We start from the raw sequence: 18,362 nt of genomic DNA, 5'->3' as shown, positions 1-18,362 counted from the left end.
TCGAGTATCAAGAGGTCAAGGTGAAACCAGTGGTCCTGCTCAATGTATGAATTTACCGAACATGCCCATCAGTCGTTGTTTACAACTGAGCGAAAACGAAGCAAAAAGCCGGGTTTGTTTTCTGTTTCGCAACATCTGATTCTTCATCTTGTCAGAATCAGTCTCATGCAAAATATACCCTCGAGATACAATAACAGCCACGAGTCTTGGAATCCTAACATGAACCATACGCAAGATCGTATTCAATCACCCCAAACTACTTCTTTTGACGGTGATTGTTTACGAAATAGTCACGAACTTTTGACATCTTCGGCTCAAAAATTGGTCTTGCTTAATAGAGCTTATATAGGAAGATGGTATTAGAAAGTGATTATGGAAACTGACTAGCTTTTACCAATTTCCAATATCACTGCTATATAGTCAAGATGTGTTTCTTTATTCAAAGTCACGAATTGTTAGGAAACTTTTTTCACGTGAGTTTTCAGGATTTGCGCCTGAACTATAAAAATGTTTAGAGGTAAAGGAGGAGTCGGGGTGGTATCAGTTGGGTAAGAAATGGAAGTGCAAAACTATGGTATAACAACCTACTGGTTGTTCTAAGAAATATCTGAGAATTTGAATGTAAAGAACTTTTAAGAAGTACTAGATATATTCCTGTGCTAATGTAGAAGCGATTACTCAAGACGAACACCATACAGTGGCAACGTCACCAACATTTCTATTACGTATCAATGCATGAGTCGAGAAAAGATAATCCGTAAGATTGAAATCTTTCTATTGAAAAAGTTTGTGAAACATGCAATGCATGCAATATAGAGCCCAAAGCAGCTGTAATAATTGAATAATTGTTGCCAAAATGCCATAAACGTCTTAGACAAAAGTTGTCTTTTTCTTTGGTGTAGCTTTGATGCCATGTCTCAAGTAAACTACTAATCGATTTAAAGACAACCAGGGTAAATATGTGTAAAAATGGCGCAGTGCAATAACGTACGGAGATGGGAAGGGGGCAGACGTCTCTCAAATCTTCGCTGTTTTTTTAAAGATATATGATTAGAATACAGAACTGAGATAATTGTGGGTTTATTTTTGTTAACCCTGGATCAAAATTAACTGAAGCTTGATCGTTCTTAAACAGGTTTCTTTATCAACTGCAAACTACCTTGTTTAAGGGTAAATTATAGTCTACATTCAACGAGCTACAAGTGTTGGGATGCTCCCGACGTTGTTGCAATGTTGCATCCAGGTTGGAAAGAATTGACGCCTTCCCAATAGCCGGAATAAGATGATACAGAACATTGGTCTTCTACATGCTTTTTCGTATTCTAATGATTGTTGCAAAAAAAATCACCGCGCTGTAAACATCTTCATGCTTTATCTAGTGTTTATGTGGTATTGCATGTTTCTTACGCATTGATCTCAAAAGAAAGTATCTTTTAGATAAGGGGTCTCACGCAACAGGTAGAAAAAATATCCTTGCCATGCGCAATGTAACCATAGGGCATCGAGAGACACTGTCGCAGGAACTTTGTTTTATGCGAAATCCGGCATTATGAAAAGTTCGTCGCCCTTATGAAATAGTATTTGTGCAACGATCTACCATGAAAATTTTTATTATTATTTACTTTTGAGTAAAGTGGAAAAACATAAATGACCAGTGGGAGATATTTTACCTATCTGTTGTCTCACGCACCCAAAATTTAAACCCCCTGAGCAAAGTGAGAGACTGAGAAGTCTCTATGTCATTGTCTTTGAAGCAAAAATTTAACTAAATGTTTTCTACCTCAAAATTTTAAAAAATTGGACAATTTCATACCATCTGTAATATTTGATTTCATTTTACCAAGACATAGCCATTTTTATTATCTCGATCATTTTTTCAGGAGAAACCTGATAAGAGATAAGAAATATTTTTTTCAAGTGCAAATACCTTATTTTGCTCATGTTAAAAATTGAAAAGATACCTGGCAAACAGTAAACGTGAATAGTTAACATAAATTAAACCGGCATGCTCTTAAACGGATAGTAGAATATGAACAAGAAATAAATGTGCTTATTGGTTGATTATTCACTGTGTATTGTGAACACTTGAGTTACCTGCCTCGTTTTGATAATCACCCTAATACCCAACAGGTCTTCACCTGTCTCCTTTTCGATAATCACTATTAGCCGATAACATGCCAACTTGCTCACTGACAATGGCCTGTCCGATCCCCATGACAGCATTTTGTTGCCCTTAGTCAAAAGTGAACGGTTTAAAATTTACAAAAATTTAACAACAGATGTTTTGTAGCTATTTTTTAAGTTATATAATCTTTAGAATTGTACCACATTGGGTTACCATATTAGGATAGTGATTGCATATTAGTTCAGTTGTTACAGAACGAATATGCTGCTCCTCTATTCTACTGAATCAGCCTGACGATCTCCTTTTAAACTTATGAGATGTGATGCAATGCTAATGAGTTTTGATTAGAAGATGTAAGGTATACTGTGCTTGTATAAGGCTGAGGGTAATGTTTTCCAACATCAACTGCAGTTTAAATTGACAACATTCAATAGCGATGTCATGATGGGGGACACCTTGTCCTAATTCTCATCAGGATCGAAATTGTATTTCGTCTAAATTCAATAAATTATTTTTTATGTGATTCAATGATTTTGAAAATTATTTCGCGTAACCAAAAGTTAGTCATTAACGTATTCATGCGATAGAGAATGTTTGGCATAAAATTTTTTGCTGCTTTTTCTCCACCTACAACTTAGAGGGTGACACCTCCAGTGACACCATCAAATTTTCAGATGCATTGATTCAGCTGCTGGGTACCTAGTGATATACATACTTTGCGTGGTAAGATCACACCTTCAATGCTGCATCAAATTACTGCAAAAAATCTAGACTTTAAACAGCCATCGCATGTTCTGTTACAAATAGGCTATGACATATTAAGCTACTTCCTACCTGTTACATCGTAAGTGCTATTGGTCACGTGCATATGGCCGTACCTCCGCAGAGGTTTGATTAACTCAACGTTGGCTCATAGACGACAGTTGGAGGAAAAAGTTGACAATGCAGCCTTCGTCTCGAAACAGCCACCTTCAAATTAGCTCCAAAGAACAGCAAATGGGCTATAGTCTACAAAAACACAGAAACGTGTAAATGTCAGAGTATGCTGCTGATAAAAGTGAAGTGATATTTGAATGTTACAGTGTATTTTTAGGTATGAATTTACATTTTTGGAAAACATGGGGAATCATGAATAAAGTCATATTGACATAAAAAATTAACGGATTTTCAGCCCCACAAAGATAAGAGCATGACTTAGCGATGCGAAAAAGCCTGCCTGGTACCCAATTACTGACAATTTCAATTTTTCTCGTTACTTTCTTTTCAGTTGGTAAACATACACTACGAGCTATATTGAAGCTTATTAAAACCAACTGAATATATTAAAAATTACCGAATTTTCTATTTGCTTCTTTAGTAAAATCTGAAAACTTTGGATCTTCAAGGAATGTGCTGGGGGGGGGGGGGAAGCAAGTTTGAAAGCTTCGATCATTCGATGGTAAGTTAGTGGTCGTCTATCATCTTTATTGATGTCGTCTTGCGTCCAATCGAAACCTCAAAATGAAGTGTTTAAAATTTCATTCGGTGAATAGCGATAAAGAAACATTAATTTATTCAGTGAGTTACAAGAAATTTGAAATACTTTTTGCAAGCTCAAGCTATGACTGCGTGTTGATCAAGAGAAAAGCTGAAGTTTTTTAATTGTATTACCTTTTTAGATTGAGACTCATCAGCAAGAATTAAAATAAGAAAAGAGTGCAAGGATAGCACAGTGGTTAGGGTCATGGACTACAGATACAATGGCCTTGAGTTCGAGTTCCTGGCATGACGAAACATTGACTCAGAGTTAGGGGAGTCACTACCCTGGGTACCAGACTCACTCTATGTAGAATAAGTGAGTGTCTGGTACCCAAGGCAGGGAGTCACCAACTCTCTGTAATTCTAGGTGTAGAAATCACGAGGTGTGGTCATATCGAGAGGAAGGACCAGGACACCGTTCGATAAGCATAGCTTCTCAGTGTCCTTAAAGCTACCTCAGGACCCAGTTAGAAACAAATAAAAAATATTAGCAAAGGGTAGGGCAAGTGAATGTAGCGAAGGGTAGAGCAATGCCATGTTTCATTGCATTGTACAAAAAACCAAACCAAGGAAAGTTTTCGAGTTCTAGATCATGCTCAAGCTTTTCACTGCTAACATTTTCAAGGCAGTTAACTCATTTGAAATCATCAAGTAACGCGCTTGAAATACACAGGTAACGCAACTGAAATCATCACGCAATTCAGATTGGCCTTTTTATCAGTGCATAAACTAGGTTTTATAAAAGGTTGATTTATTAAAAGTTCAGTATGAATTTTCTTCTAATAAAAATATTGTTTTGGGAACATCCTTGCTCATATTTTACAATTCTTCCTAGGTTTCCACACAAAGTGGACAGTTGTCTACCCTGCCTGAAAATTTTATCACTCATTTTCATTCAAAAAGCCTAAGAGACAATAGGTAGCAAACGGGAGAAAAGCTATCTCCTTACTTTTTGCTATTCCTAAGAGCTTTTCTACCTTGATGAACACCAAAACAAAGCAAGCACATATCCATAATTCGAACAGAGAATAGATAACGTTAGCAACGTTAAGGAATAAGGTTAGCAAATTCGGTTTAAGAGGCTATCACTAGATGGGTTAATGCTGGGAAAGGTTAACGCTGCTAATGCTCTCAAAGAAATGGCAAATGGCGCTCTCTGTAGATATTTGCTAACTCATATTAACAACCGAATCACTTTGCCTGAGCTTGTCATAATCTAGATAAAAAAAATGAAAAACAGATCAGTTGTAAACACCTAGTTGTTGCTCAAAAATGGCACTTTTGTTAAGCATCTTGCAAACATTGCTATAGAAGCTGTCTCTAGAAGAGTGTCTATCTGATTTACCTTATTTATACAAAAACGAAGTTACAGAGGGATGTCTAGTTCGTTATAGATTGACAAATGTTATTGCTTGCGACAATATACGTTTTTAAAACAGATAAATGCATTTGAAGAAACGCCAAAAACCCCTTACCGTTTGTTAGAGTTTTCCTCTGATTTTCCACGTGCTTTCTTTTAGGCTTCAACGTAACACCGTAAAAAAATATCGCAAAAAACAAAGTTATAATGGAAATGTAAATAATTGTACGATTGTTTCTAAAATTCATGATGACAGAAAACAAGATGATATCTAACGAATAAAGTTAAGTATTTTATTTTCAAAATTGGCAAAAATTTGATTCAAGTCCCTTTAGAGCTTGAACGGGTCAGCCGCCCCTGACCTTATTTAGAGGAATTTCGCTCCTATTGCAAGTATATAGCGGTCACGCATGAAGCCAGGAGTCCTGCTCATGCCGATCAATCTTTGTTTACAAATGAGCGTTTACATCACGCAATTTCAGAAACCTTTTTTAAGAATCAGTTTACCCCCTGTTTGATGGATTTGTAAGAGGACAACCCCTTCCCTGCTCTCAGTTCTGCGGCAGTACTATTTCATAGCCTGTGTGCCAGATCAATAACTTGAAAGCACTCGAGAGTGCTGAGGCATTGGTCTATTCGGGTGCTAATGCTGATGCGATTACTTGGGCAAATTTAACCATTTGAAGGAGAAGGCCATACAGTGGAAAAAATCTCCTTGTGTGAAATGAGAATCTTGCAAGCAAGCAAAAGCGCGTTCAAAGAAACTACAATAATGAAAGAATTGTTGCCAAATGACATTATGGTCTTCGATAGATCGTGTCTTTTTCTTGTCTGTTATATAGCTAGTTTTGGTGCCATGTCATGAGATACGTACACATCATTTTATGGACACCCAAGGTAGACAGGGACATAAGATTGATGTAGAACCATTTGTCATAGCTAAACCTCTTTTATTTGCTTACAAAAAGACAAATATAAGTACAAAATAACGCTCTAACAGGACTCGAATACACGCAACGTAATAAGACATTTCTAACGGGATTTCATTAATCGTCTAGCCAAAAATGTCATGTGATCTCTTAATCAAACACAATTGCTGTGAAATTTAAGTTTAGGCATTGTAGATCTGGAAATCACGAATGATTAGGAAAGAATAGTAGCACGTGATATGTGCAAGGTCAGAGGTTAGCCTCGTATAAACAACAATCCATACACGTGGTAGATCATAGGTCAAGGGTATTAGCGGAAACATACATATGGACGTAGTTAGTTGCACGAAAGGAGAAGTAGAAAATAACTCACGCGAATATGTCAAATAATTATCAAGCCGTTAGCTGAGATAAAGGCCTATGTAGATAGTACTATGTGATATCTTAATCAAACATAATAATAATAATAGCCACTCATTTCTGGTGCCTCCAAGAAGCGTGTTTGACAACAATATGAACTTGAATGCGACCATGCACACATGTAACTTTGCACAATGCATTATTGCCCAACGACACGTCAGGTAAACAGGTAAAATGCAGTGCAACAAGAACCAGTCATATAAGACAGCATTGCTATGGCTTCCGTTGTAGATGGATTAACATCTGATTATTCTTTGTAACGATAAAATAATTAGTGAAGTAACATAAATGTGACAAAAGTAAATATGAATATCAGTGCCTTTTAATAACGGTTTATTTTCATTTTCATCATCTGATTACCATCATGAAAGAGTTGATACAATATTATTTTTAGATTAACACAGAAAAATCAACAATATTATAGTTTTGATCTTTTAAGATCTTACCATTGAAACAATAACTTATTGCGATGAATTATCATTAATGAGCACCGGAAGAAAGTCTTTTTAAAGGATGTTATTTGTTAGTTGAAAAGTGGAGTTCACTTATTTCTAAATCAAAGGGAATGTTTAAAAGGTAGTATTGATATTCTATATACAAAAAACAATTTTAAACGGAGTATGTTATTATAATTAGAGTGAGATCAATAATTTCAATCTATCATTAAGAAATAACTTGGTATTTATGTAAACTATTATACTATTAGATCGTTTGATGATACTTGTTTATGAATTAATTGATATGCATAGTATTTTACAATAAAACGCCAGTTGGTGGCTTCAAATTGTTATTTTTTAAACAATTACCTGCCTCATTTTCAAAATTACCTCTAACACCCAATCACAGAATAGGAAATAGGCAGAAGGGTAACTCGCGTCGGTTCCTTTGTTGTTTTTGAAGCCTGAGTCAACAATAGAATTCCTTAATTCCCTTTTAACCTCGATGTCATTAGACGAACTTAGCCATGACAAATTATCATTCATTAATCAGATATAAACAAATTATGATACATAATTGAACTTGTTCACTATCATGGGGCATTTCGTCTCAAACAAAGTTGTCTATTTTCATTCTTTTTTAAGATTTCCTCAACAGATACATTCTAAGCCTCGTATAAATCAACGCATGCGCTGGCTTCACCTGATAGGCAGGAGTTCCCCTTCTGCCTAATTCCTATTCTGTGACCCAATGCTAATACCCAGCTGGCAAGCCTCCTTTTCGATAATCAGCTTCAGCCGACAACCTGCCATCTTGCTCCCGGACAATGGCCTGTATGATTCCCATAGCAGCATTATATTGCCCTTAGTAAAAAAAGGAACGGTTTCATTATAGTTATCAAAACATCATTTTCCTGGACTTTACAAAGAACCCAGCACTTGTAAACATGCAAAGTTGCTGCTTTTTAAAGTAAGCCAGATCCACATATAAGAATTAAGCTGACAAGATGCACTGTACATTGGCGTAATGGACCAATATGAACAGGGGGCAAAAGCGTTAATTACGCTTTCGCCTGCAACACAGATCTGACTACAATGTATCTGTCACGGAAAGGTACCAATTATTCTAAGAATAATTTTAGGCTAAGGATTGCAAATTTCTACGAATATTGTGGCTCAACAATGTAAGTGTAGATCTTCTCTCTTTTATTTTCCAACTACTTTTATGATGCAAGTGGCAGCGTTGAACATTCAATTAGGTTTTATTGTGCCGGGTTCTTAATGATATACATTTTTCACGTGGTATGAGCATACATTCAATCTTGTGCGGCATCAGGTGAACATAACCAGAAGAATCTAGACGTTTATCAACCATCTCATCCTCTACCATTAACAAGCTATAACATATTGAGCTAATTCCTACCTGATACATCGTAAGTGCTATTTGTCACGTGCATATGGCCGTACATCCTCAGAGGTTTGATCAACTCTGCCGGAAACTTTGACTCATGGACGACGGTGGGAGGAAAAAGTTGACAATGTAGCCTTGGTCTGGAAACAGCCTCCTTAACGTTATCTCCAAAGAAGAGCAAATTGGCTATAGTCTGAGAAAACACAGAGACGTGCATATATCAGGGCATACGATTGTTAAACGTGTAAAATTGACATTCTAAGATTACTTTGAGGAATAACGATGAAGATGTGAATTAAAATTTTTAGCAACTTTTGAAGGCATAAGCAAAAAATCGATTACAAAAGAGGATGAATGTCTTAGAGCATTAATGACACAAAAAGCCAAGCTGGTACCTAGAACATGCAGTTTTGATTTCTATTGAACAGCTTTTCATATTTACGGTGCCATTTTCTGGCTTTTTAGTGCCTGGAAAATTGGCTCCTGAAAAAATTGCTTCAGTAGAACCAAAGTTTTTGCGCATAAACACTTTTTTAGGTGTTACTTTATTACTTGCTTTGCTTTACTATATGAGATGCCAGATATGCAGTGAAGCAGGTCACAGCTATATAGAAAATCAAACAAATCCATAGAATGTTGAGCTTAGTGGGTTGAGAATGCAGCTACAGCAAGTGTATTTTTCGGAGGGTATTGTCCCAGGGGCAGGGTTTCCCAAAAATTTAACGATTGCTTGATGATTGCAAGATTGCTGAAGTAAAGGAAGCTACTTTTTGACTGACTTGATCAAGAGCAACGTTAAAGGCTGGGCCTCCTTGGCCATCGATTGTATAGCTTTTTGAAATGTAAATTATTTTTAATGATGAATTGATGGTAAATTTAGAATAACATCAACTTACCATAGCCAGTGAGGTTGGTATGAAATGACCTCCAGCTGCTCCCAAAACAGCCGAAACATTTCCAAATTTGTCAACAAATATTGTTGGTGATGCATTAGAAGCTGGCCTTTTTCCTGGAATTTTTTCGTCTTGCTTCAAATTGTAAACTTTTGGCCAAAAGACACCAAAGTCCGAAAGTTCGTTGTTGTAGAAGAAGCCAAGTTTCTTTGATCTCAGTTTGGAACCAAAGCTGAAAAAAATTAACGGAAGTAAGACTTTAGTTGTTTGGAGGTTTCAAATAAAAAATGCATAACTTTTAAATTATAATGTGCAAAAAACTATAACTGACCAGCATAGAAAAAAAGAGATGATGCCATAATGTCAATGCACATTGTCTCAGAATATTAGACAATGTCTCACTTCCACACTTCACGAAATAGAGATTCTTGCAATGCTATTACCTGATGAAAATATAACTGTGCAACGGGGATAAAGATATAAAGTGGCAGGATTTTCAAACTTCAACTGGAGATTTCTTACACAATTTTGAAAATATAATTTTCCATAACGTAAGGCGTTTGCCGTGGCCAGGATCCCCCTGCAGATAACCACACAAAAGAGCAGATAGTGGTATAAAGCATTGGTGGGTGAAGGGGGCAGCTGCATTTTCCTTAAATCAGCTACTGTTTTGTAAAGGAAACTGAAGAGAAAAGATATCTATAACAGAAGTTGAGACAGTTCACAGCGCTAGCCATACTAAAAAACTCAGTTTTGCGTCACTTGGATCACAACAATGTCATATACACCTATTCAGCAATTATAGTTTTACGGAGGCTAATAAATATTTTTGCTCTATGTCCAACTGATTGATAATTGATGGTGAAAAAGACAGACATCTCAGATACTTACTATCCATTAATAGTTGATGTCAAGGCAACAGCATCTCCATCAGGCCCTAGTATAGAAATGTGTGTGGTACCTTTCTTGTCCACTGGAGTAGCTGTGCTGTGAGGTCCATAGTAATTTACAGGATGTGACGTGTTATCTATTCGCAATCGCAGGCTTTCTGCTACGTTATCATCAAGCATGTACCGGACTACCTTAAAAGTAGGTATGGATATAAATTACTTCAATGCTGCTTTCTAAAAATTGTTAAACATCAGATGCCCATAGAAGATGAATATTATGTTTAACAGAATACAGAATTGCAAAATAATATGGTACAGAATAAGGTCTTTGGCTGTCTGATCGATGACATATAGACAATAAGGTCTACATGCATATATGTAGAACAGGACACCATCATGCATCTGTTAAATAACTCTCTTTGTACGTGTTGTTGTATATAGTTGTCATGTCCCTGAAGGTATCAGGAATATCATGATAGCATAGTTTATCTAAATATCATTTTTGTTAGCAAAATAAATTGATGTAAATTAGTGTAAGGGGTAGAAAGAGAACCAGTTAAGTAGGCCACAGATTAGCTGATATATCGCTATCGAAAGGCTTGAAGTTCATTAAGGGACTGCTGTGATTTTTGCGTGGTTCTTTGGTAGGATTTTCTTATAATGTTCCTTCATATAACATGTTCATATTTCAAAAGTTCTGATAAAAATTTTAAGGGCCTAAGCTAACTATCATTCCGTTTCTCCGTCCTCTTCGTTAATGCTTAAGTGCTTTTGAATGTTTCTGGTTCAGAAATATTTTCATTGATTAATTGTTTTACATTAGATGGAAAAGTCATTTCTAAAACCATATCCATGGAGTGTTGGACGAATATTACTTACGTATGATTTTGTTTCACTCTTCCGTGTTTATTTCCAATTCATTTTTGCTACTAAGCTGCTTCGTGGAAACTATTATTTTTCTGAATGATTTTTATACTTTGAAGGGTATGTTAAACGAAAAGTGATTATGAAAGTCTTTTTAAACCAGTGTCGTCGTAATCTAATTGGATATTAATTTTTCATATCTACATTTATTCTGCTGGTGAAATTGATGCTAACGCAGTAAAGAAGTTAATATTTTAATGATTTGACAAGAATTGAATTAAGTATGCAGCACTTGCCTTTTTAGTGAAATTTGTAAACTTTGGGTCTCCCAGGAAGGTGCTAGGGGCAAAAGCAAATTTGAATGCTTCGATTATTCGATGGTAAGTTAGTGGTCGTCTATCATAATTAGTGATGTCGTCTCGCGTCCAATTAAAACCTCAAAATGAAGAATAAATGAAAATTATTCTACACATACGGTAAGTACATCCCCCAGAAGTCTAGCTGCTGATGAGAAGCAGTAAGTCGCTGGTTTTTTTATACTTTCAATATATGTATATTAGGCTTTTGGGATCGTACGAATCTGCTAAGGTTTAAGCTATTTGCTTCTTTCAAGAGCATCGTTCTGGGGATATGCTTGAAATCAAGCCAATCGTCGAGGAAGGAGTAACTAAGGGTCTTAAGGTATTTGACATTGGCAACTCACCAACCGAATAGTCACAGATCTTACCTATCTATCAACATAGGAGATCCATATATATTTTTCCCATAGCCGTATATAGATAAACTGTCTTTGCAGCAATCTAATGGAAAGGGCGTCATGATTAGGCAAATAAGAAGTTTTCTGTCACTTGACTTACCAGCCATGATTTTAACAGCCAATGAAACAAGTGCTCCGCTGCCAGGCGGAGGTATAGACAGCATAACTTGTCCTTTTACGAACGTTTTCAGCGGACGCCTTACTATTGCCTTGTACCTCTGCAAGTCTTTCAAAGAAATGAATCCACCAGCAGTTTTGAGATCTTCAACTATTTGATGTGCAATTTCTTTCCTAATGAAAATGTAAATGACAATGCATTATTTATCTGAGACATCCGCCAGGGTGCAAAGAGACTTCAACATAAAAAGTATTTGAACAAATCAAAGTTTGGACTGAAATTAACTAAATTTCCTCTTGATTAGCATACCTGACTGATCATGTTAAAAAGAGATACAAAACTGAAGAATGTATCTGATGAATTAATTTATCATCGTAAACCCTGTTCCCTTCCGATAAACCATTTTTGCAGTGTGTACATTCAAAGTAGAGGGAACAGTAGGGGGTTTTCTGAAACAAAAGCAAACCGTAACAACATAACCGATACTCACTTGTAAAACACATCTGCTCCATCTTTAGCTATTTTTCTGAACGTTTGTGCCAATTTAGGGCGTTTGAGAATATTGCCTTGATTAAGTAAACTACCATTTGGAGCCAAAAGTTCTCTGAGACAGAAAATGCAAATTATTTTAGCTAGAAAGCAATGAAACCACGCTTATTTTCAAATAGACACAATCAAAGCAATTTAAAAGAGAAATCGCAAATTATATCGGCTCATTCTGAATACATGTTTTAATAGATGGACACACCAGAGTCATGATAGGTCCTCTGAGATGCAACGTAAAAAGAAAAAACTTTTTAAGGTCACATTATGCCATTGGGGCTCAGGGTTTAATTTCACTAAAATAATCGACAAATTTTATTAATTGCAAACTACGTTGTAACGCCACGAAAGGCCCACATATTCCTCACTTCATTTAGCATTTCTTCGTTTCAAAAGATCTCAATTCAATCATGCACTTACTTTAAAGCTTCATCTCTCAGTATGTAATATTTTGTGCTCTGTATTGCTCGTGCAAGAGCAATAGAAACTTCGAAGCCTTTCTCGCAAAGACTTATTACAGGATTAAAGAGCTCCTTCCATTTCAGTTTGCCATACATCTTATGCGCTTTCTCAAGTCCGCGCAGAACGCCAGGAACTAGCGTTATTTCTCCTTTTCTTTTCTCTGAAAAGATGCAGATGTATAAAGCTATTTAACAGTGGCCCGAATAGAGCTTAATATCTAAGGTTATGTGTCCCGAAGAGTTTCAGTGGTCTTCTAAATTCTCATTGGTTTGATTATACTATAGGCGATTCTTACGTTTTCCAATAGGCCTCTGTAGACCACCATTGCGATCTCTTTACAGGCAACGCAGGGCTATTGTTAACCTAAACGGTTAATTCATGGAACATGGTGCCTTTAATCTACAGCATGCGCAATAACGATTCAGATATGTCATGCTTATTGAATGTAAAGTAGGGAAAGTGCTTTGAATAATTCAACAAATGGCTTTCACTCTATCGTCTCCCCACAAGAACATTTCAGCTGTTCAAAATACTTTCAGTAACATCAGGCATCAGAGGAATCGACTCTAAGAACTCCAGTTGGCGCAAATTCAGCACTTGGCGCAAATTCAGCACTTGGCGCGCTTTTGGCGTCAGACGCCAGAAGACGTTTAGACGCCAGAAGTTCAAACTGACTTGAAAATATATCAAGTGACCTGACAAAATGGTTGATGAAATGCTGACAACGTATGAGTGGCTAGCTTCCAGTATGGAGGAGTTACTAGAACAACAGTGTACATAAGTCTTATGTTGCCTCTGAACTGCTACAGCCAATCCAAAATGAAGCTTGTTTAAATATTGATAAAACACGTGTTTTTTCTCTCACCCTTATTATTCTTGAATTTCAAAGGCAATGTTTCCCGGAAATCAATGACGCTTGATTTTCCTGGAATTAGAAAAGGAAAGTTTTCATATGAGGGAAGTTTTCTTATGAGCGAGAGATAATTATTACATGGTATACTAAAATTAGAAGAATGGATATTAAATAAGTTTCTATAAAGTCTATTAAAAAGTATAGAAAATACTTTATTTTGTAATTTTATTCTAGTGCAATATGTCTCGTGATTAAAAATTCTCCAACCAAAATCAAATCTTTCAAAATGTTTGCAGACAATCACTCTTGCAAAGATGGACGGTTTTGAACAAGCTGTTCTTGTAGAATAAAATTCAATGGCGTAGCTTGACCCTCTAGACTAGGGGGTGGAGGGTCACCAGTAGTACAATTTACCAACGAAGGCATAGATGAAAGGAAATTGAGGTGCTAGTACACCTATCGATAGACGATTGAACCCACAAACCAGAAATTTTATTGCACCAGCTGAAGGTTTACCAACAAACTCTTAAAGAGATTGGGAAGGGGTGTCACAGTCTCCTATACTCCCTACTAGCTAGGCCTCTGGTAAAATTGCTTTAAGATAAAATGCGAATACCAGCTTGCTGGACTTGTAAGAGAGCTGAGTAAGTGTTTCGAAAACGAAAAGAGACAAAAGTGAAGAGTTAAGGTCCAAAGATCTGGTATTGCTCGAAGAAGCACTTTTGCACAAGAAAGAAGAGCTTATAGAAAATTTAATAAACAAACACCTGATTTTTTGTCATATATGATCATGAATCCTCCTCCAGTTATGCCAGTAGAATGGCTATTGACTGCTTCAATGCACAGCTGAACTGTAATTGCACTATCAACAGCACTTCCTCCTTTAAGGAGAATAGACTTCCCCATCTCTGAACATCTCTTATCATCTGTTGCTACAGCCGCATTCTGAAAGTGGGAAGGCTCCATCGGAAACATTCTAGGGAGAGCAAAAATAAAGGGTAAATAATTAGGTATCTAGCACCAAAAGGTGGTAGAAGGGTAAGTAGTTCTGTGGGTAATAAAATGAAATAGTAGTAAGTAAAGGAAGTAAGTAAATAGGAAATTTCAAAAAAGAGTCGATGAGAAGATAGAATAGAAAGTTGGTAAAGATGATTTCAAATTTAGTTTGAGCAATCGCGTAAGCTTGTAAGTATGTTAGCTAGCAAGTGAACATAACATGAAGACAACAAATCTTTAATATCTTAATTACAAAGGCAAAACCTGATATCAATCTGACAGATATGAATGAAGATGGTCAAAAAATCTCCTAGGTCAATGATTTCAAAATAAGTAAATAGATATGTGACACCAAATTGATGTGTCAATAATTGGAATAATCAAATGGATTTTATTTCACCAAATTGTACAAAACAACCTAGAAAAGGAAATTTTTTAGACTACTCAATTCTATCATAGCTGTTTGTGGCTAAATTTTTCAAGTTAGATAACGCTTTTTAAATCATCACAAGATGCAGAACCCTCTCCTTCAAAACAATGGAAGTTGTAGGGTTAAATATCTTAGTTATCAGAAATAAACCAATTGGACAACAGAAAACCTCTTAACTTTCAATAAAACAATATTGTTCGGAGGGGGAGAGGGGATGCAGTAAAAACATCGAGTTCTTTTATCTAATGATACTAGTGATAACAATTCAAAAGTCTATTTAACAACGACTATGCTGATGTCAATTTAAGACTGATGTGAGTGCGAACTAGTTACTTGTATGAATATACCAACAAAACTTAATACAGTCTTCAATGGCGCAGTGGAATCTTTATTTGATCTTCATTGCAAACTTTTTTTAAAAAATGAATAAGGTAAGATTAACAGGGCTTAACATTGGTGAATTTTTGAAATATATTCAGACTGATTAATGTAGAAAGGAAAAACCAGGTTTTCACCTTCAATATGAAAAGGCCTCTTGGTAAGCCATAGGTTATGTTGTTGACAGAAAAGGGCGACTTCCATTATCATGAAAGAAGTCACGTCCAATAAAGATGACACATGATAAAAATCATTCTAATGGTCATGCAGAATAGAACAACATAGTTTTTAGCTAAAAAAAAATTTGACGATCCGTAAGAATTAAAGTTAGGCTCTAATTCCATCGACAGTTTCTGGGATTTTCAAGCTTGTTCTGTGCTGGTTTGTTTCGATTCCTAAATCGTTTTTATGATGTTCCTTTCTCGAGTCTTACCAAACTCAAACCTCGTGTCGCTTATTAATAATTTTAAACCCAGAATCCAAGATTTTTAAGAATATTGAGTATCAGCAAAAAGTGAGTGCAAATCAAAGTTTTAAAAGTGCTGAATCTTTCAAGTTTCGGAAAACAGAACGGACAGTTGTCTACAGTGCCCACAAACGACATCCCTTATCTGGTAAAAGACAAGATATTTCAAGTCCATATTCAATAATCCGAATAGATAAAAGATAATATAAAGAAAAAACTACCCCATACCTTTTGCGATTCTCAAAACCTTTGATTCCTTTAAAAGCACCAAAACAAACTATACATATCAGCGTCCAATGAAATACGGATAAAATGCTTTTAAAAATTTTCAGTGGCAAATTACAAATCATTTTGAGAGATGATATTTTTGAGAAAGAACTGGTTGATATAAAGATTAAAGGAGCATTCAGATTCTTGTTTGCATCTAAACAAAGTCAATCTTGTCTTTGTCGGATGATTCTGAACAATGTTTTACCTGCAGCAATGTTCAGGACAGACATCTTCAGTGACCTAAAGCCTACTTGATTTGGATTTGCTTCAAACACAGCAAGAAACATACAAAAGCTGGCCTAAGACGAACGCCTACAGACAAAAGGAAGTAGACAAAAGTGGTAAATGGGGCTTGGGGTAGCAATGGAAGGGTGTCTGTCGGTACGAAATGAGTACCACTTAGGGGCATTTGTAGCTTGCATGACTTTTGCTGTCGAAAAAAGTCAGAAGAGCCTTGCAACTCAATAACAGTTTGTCTCCTATTAATTAAAACACGTGCTTTGTATTGGATACTGCACTCGTCCCGCGGTGTAGCGGGTCTTTATCTAGAAAATTTTCTATCCCATCCGATACCAAAAGAGCAAGTAACCTATACAATATTTACAAACCTTTCGCAATGAGATTTGCGGAAAAATGTGAACTTACATCACTGACTTCGTCAAAGTACAGTACTCTTATCATTTTACTGAAGCAAACACATTACAAGCTGAATTTGACAACTTCATACCTGAGATCTCATACCTGACGCCCAGGGTCTTCGCTTTGCAACTCGTTGCTTGGAAAGACCAAGCCACTCTACTGTCTCTTATCTTGCCAAAAGCTCTGTAGACAACTTATCAAAAGTTATTGTTTCAAGGAGTTCAAAAGCAAAATGTTGAAGTATTAACTTCATATTTTGATAGAAGAAGGAATGCTTAGGGAATAACAAAGCAACTTGGGGGAAAATGGCGAACTGATAGCGTGCGCTCTGGTCTCTTGAGAGGTCGCGCGGTTTTGCGTGCGGACTGGGTAAGGAAAACAATACTTTACGGACCGCAAGCATAGCACGGATATCGCGAAAAAATGTGGAATTTAGTGTGTATGCTGCACAAAGATTTAGGTGTTTTGCGACTGAAGACCGCATTACACGTCATCTTCAGGAACAATTTTTTACGCGTAGGATGATCATGAATGCAATCAAAATTATATACCCTTCTAGCAATTTGTCTTCTAACAAACTACCATTTAATGTTGGGCCCAGGGATTTATCGTGCCTTATATTCTATACCTTTTACACATACCGTGTCATATACGTTTCTGCAGGGACATGAGTTTCAATCTGCTAAATGCCTTTTTGGATCCACTACACTCTACATCCGTTCTTATAATTCACTATGTATAAATGGATGCAACGAGCAGCTCAATATTTTAGGTCAACTAGAAATCAAGCTGTCAGACAGTCTCTCGATTCACACACTGCACATGATCACCAAAATTGTCGATCTCAATGTTGCAATTCTAAATATAACCAACATCTATATTGCCAGAGATATGGAGTTAGAAAGTGTTGTTTCTTTGTATACTTTTTGGACAGTTAAATACGGCAGTTACTTTAAAGAATTTGATGCGGCGTCTATTGAGAGGGTGGCATTTAATAAAAAGAGGTGTTGATCATATGCTGAGATTTTTGACTTGGGGAATTATTTATCAGACAGCCTTCTTATCATGATCAACTGTTTATCCTAAGATACTATTCTACTTGAGTATATATTTGTATTTCATAAACATCTTTGAAAGCAAAAGGGAAATACACGTGGGAAGTGAGGCCTGTCGTTAATGTACTAATTGCTGTTTTGTTATTTACTTTTTTACTATTTACACAAAAGATAGCAATAACTGCAAACAAGAGGCAAGATAAGAAAAAGACATGCTCTCCTTTTTTCGCAAACGAAAATAACTTCGGGACACAATCTGTAATCTGGCCACTCACTTTGAAAATTGTGACGGAGTCCCTGCTTTGGGCTGAAATATGAACTAAAGGAAAGAAAATTCTCCATGGATTATGTTTTATCTGAGTCTATCCCATAAGCAACACAAAATTTAAGGTCAGTTGAAACGCGAGCTGACAGACAGATCCTCGGGTCTCACTTGACAACCAACATTGTCAATTATCGATGACGCAAATCTAGAAACTTCAAACATCAGTTCTTCTAGCTCTAGCGACAAACAATCGTCACACAATGATTTGTTGGTCAGGACTAAA

The 18,362-nt window shown here is 36.3% G+C and overlaps 1 protein-coding gene across 1 annotated transcript; it reads right to left on the bottom strand.

Annotated features, from left to right (window-relative positions):
- Nucleotides 1-83: 83 nt before the first annotated feature.
- On the bottom strand, nt 84-18,324 carry LOC135694637 (glutathione hydrolase 1 proenzyme). The gene is made up of 12 exons (XM_089109553.1): nt 16,079-18,324; nt 14,348-14,556; nt 13,593-13,652; nt 12,686-12,887; nt 12,213-12,326; nt 11,705-11,895; nt 11,140-11,283; nt 9,985-10,171; nt 9,097-9,325; nt 8,213-8,393; nt 2,960-7,653; nt 84-1,887 (listed from the first exon to the last, which is right to left on the bottom strand). Exons 1-11 carry the CDS (start codon nt 16,198-16,200, stop codon nt 7,544-7,546), a joined length of 1,749 nt encoding a protein of 582 aa, XP_088965679.1. The 5' UTR covers nt 16,201-18,324; the 3' UTR covers nt 84-1,887; nt 2,960-7,543.
- Between the last annotated feature and the right edge of the window lie 38 nt (nt 18,325-18,362).

Source organism: Rhopilema esculentum, chromosome 8 (genome assembly GCF_057945365.1).
Source record: "Rhopilema esculentum isolate cy_ngs chromosome 8, ASM5794536v1, whole genome shotgun sequence".
Taxonomy (NCBI): Eukaryota; Metazoa; Cnidaria; class Scyphozoa; order Rhizostomeae; family Rhizostomatidae; genus Rhopilema; species Rhopilema esculentum.
The sequence above is the reverse complement of the archived record's forward strand: the minus strand, read 5'-3'. Positions and strand labels throughout refer to the sequence as shown.

What these genes read in the sequence shown, in the direction of transcription:
- LOC135694637 (XM_089109553.1), bottom strand. Translation starts at nt 16,200, where the DNA reads ATGATTTGTAATTTGCCACTGAAAATTTTTAAAAGCATTTTATCCGTA. An exon ending in CTGAGAGATGAAGCTTTAAA is followed by an intron (nt 12,327 to 12,685) that starts GTAAGTGCATGA and finishes TTTCTGTCTCAG; the next exon opens with AGAACTTTTGGCTCCAAATG. An exon ending in GGCTGTTAAAATCATGGCTG is followed by an intron (nt 11,284 to 11,704) that starts GTAAGTCAAGTG and finishes CTTCATTTTGAG; the next exon opens with GTTTTAATTGGACGCGAGAC.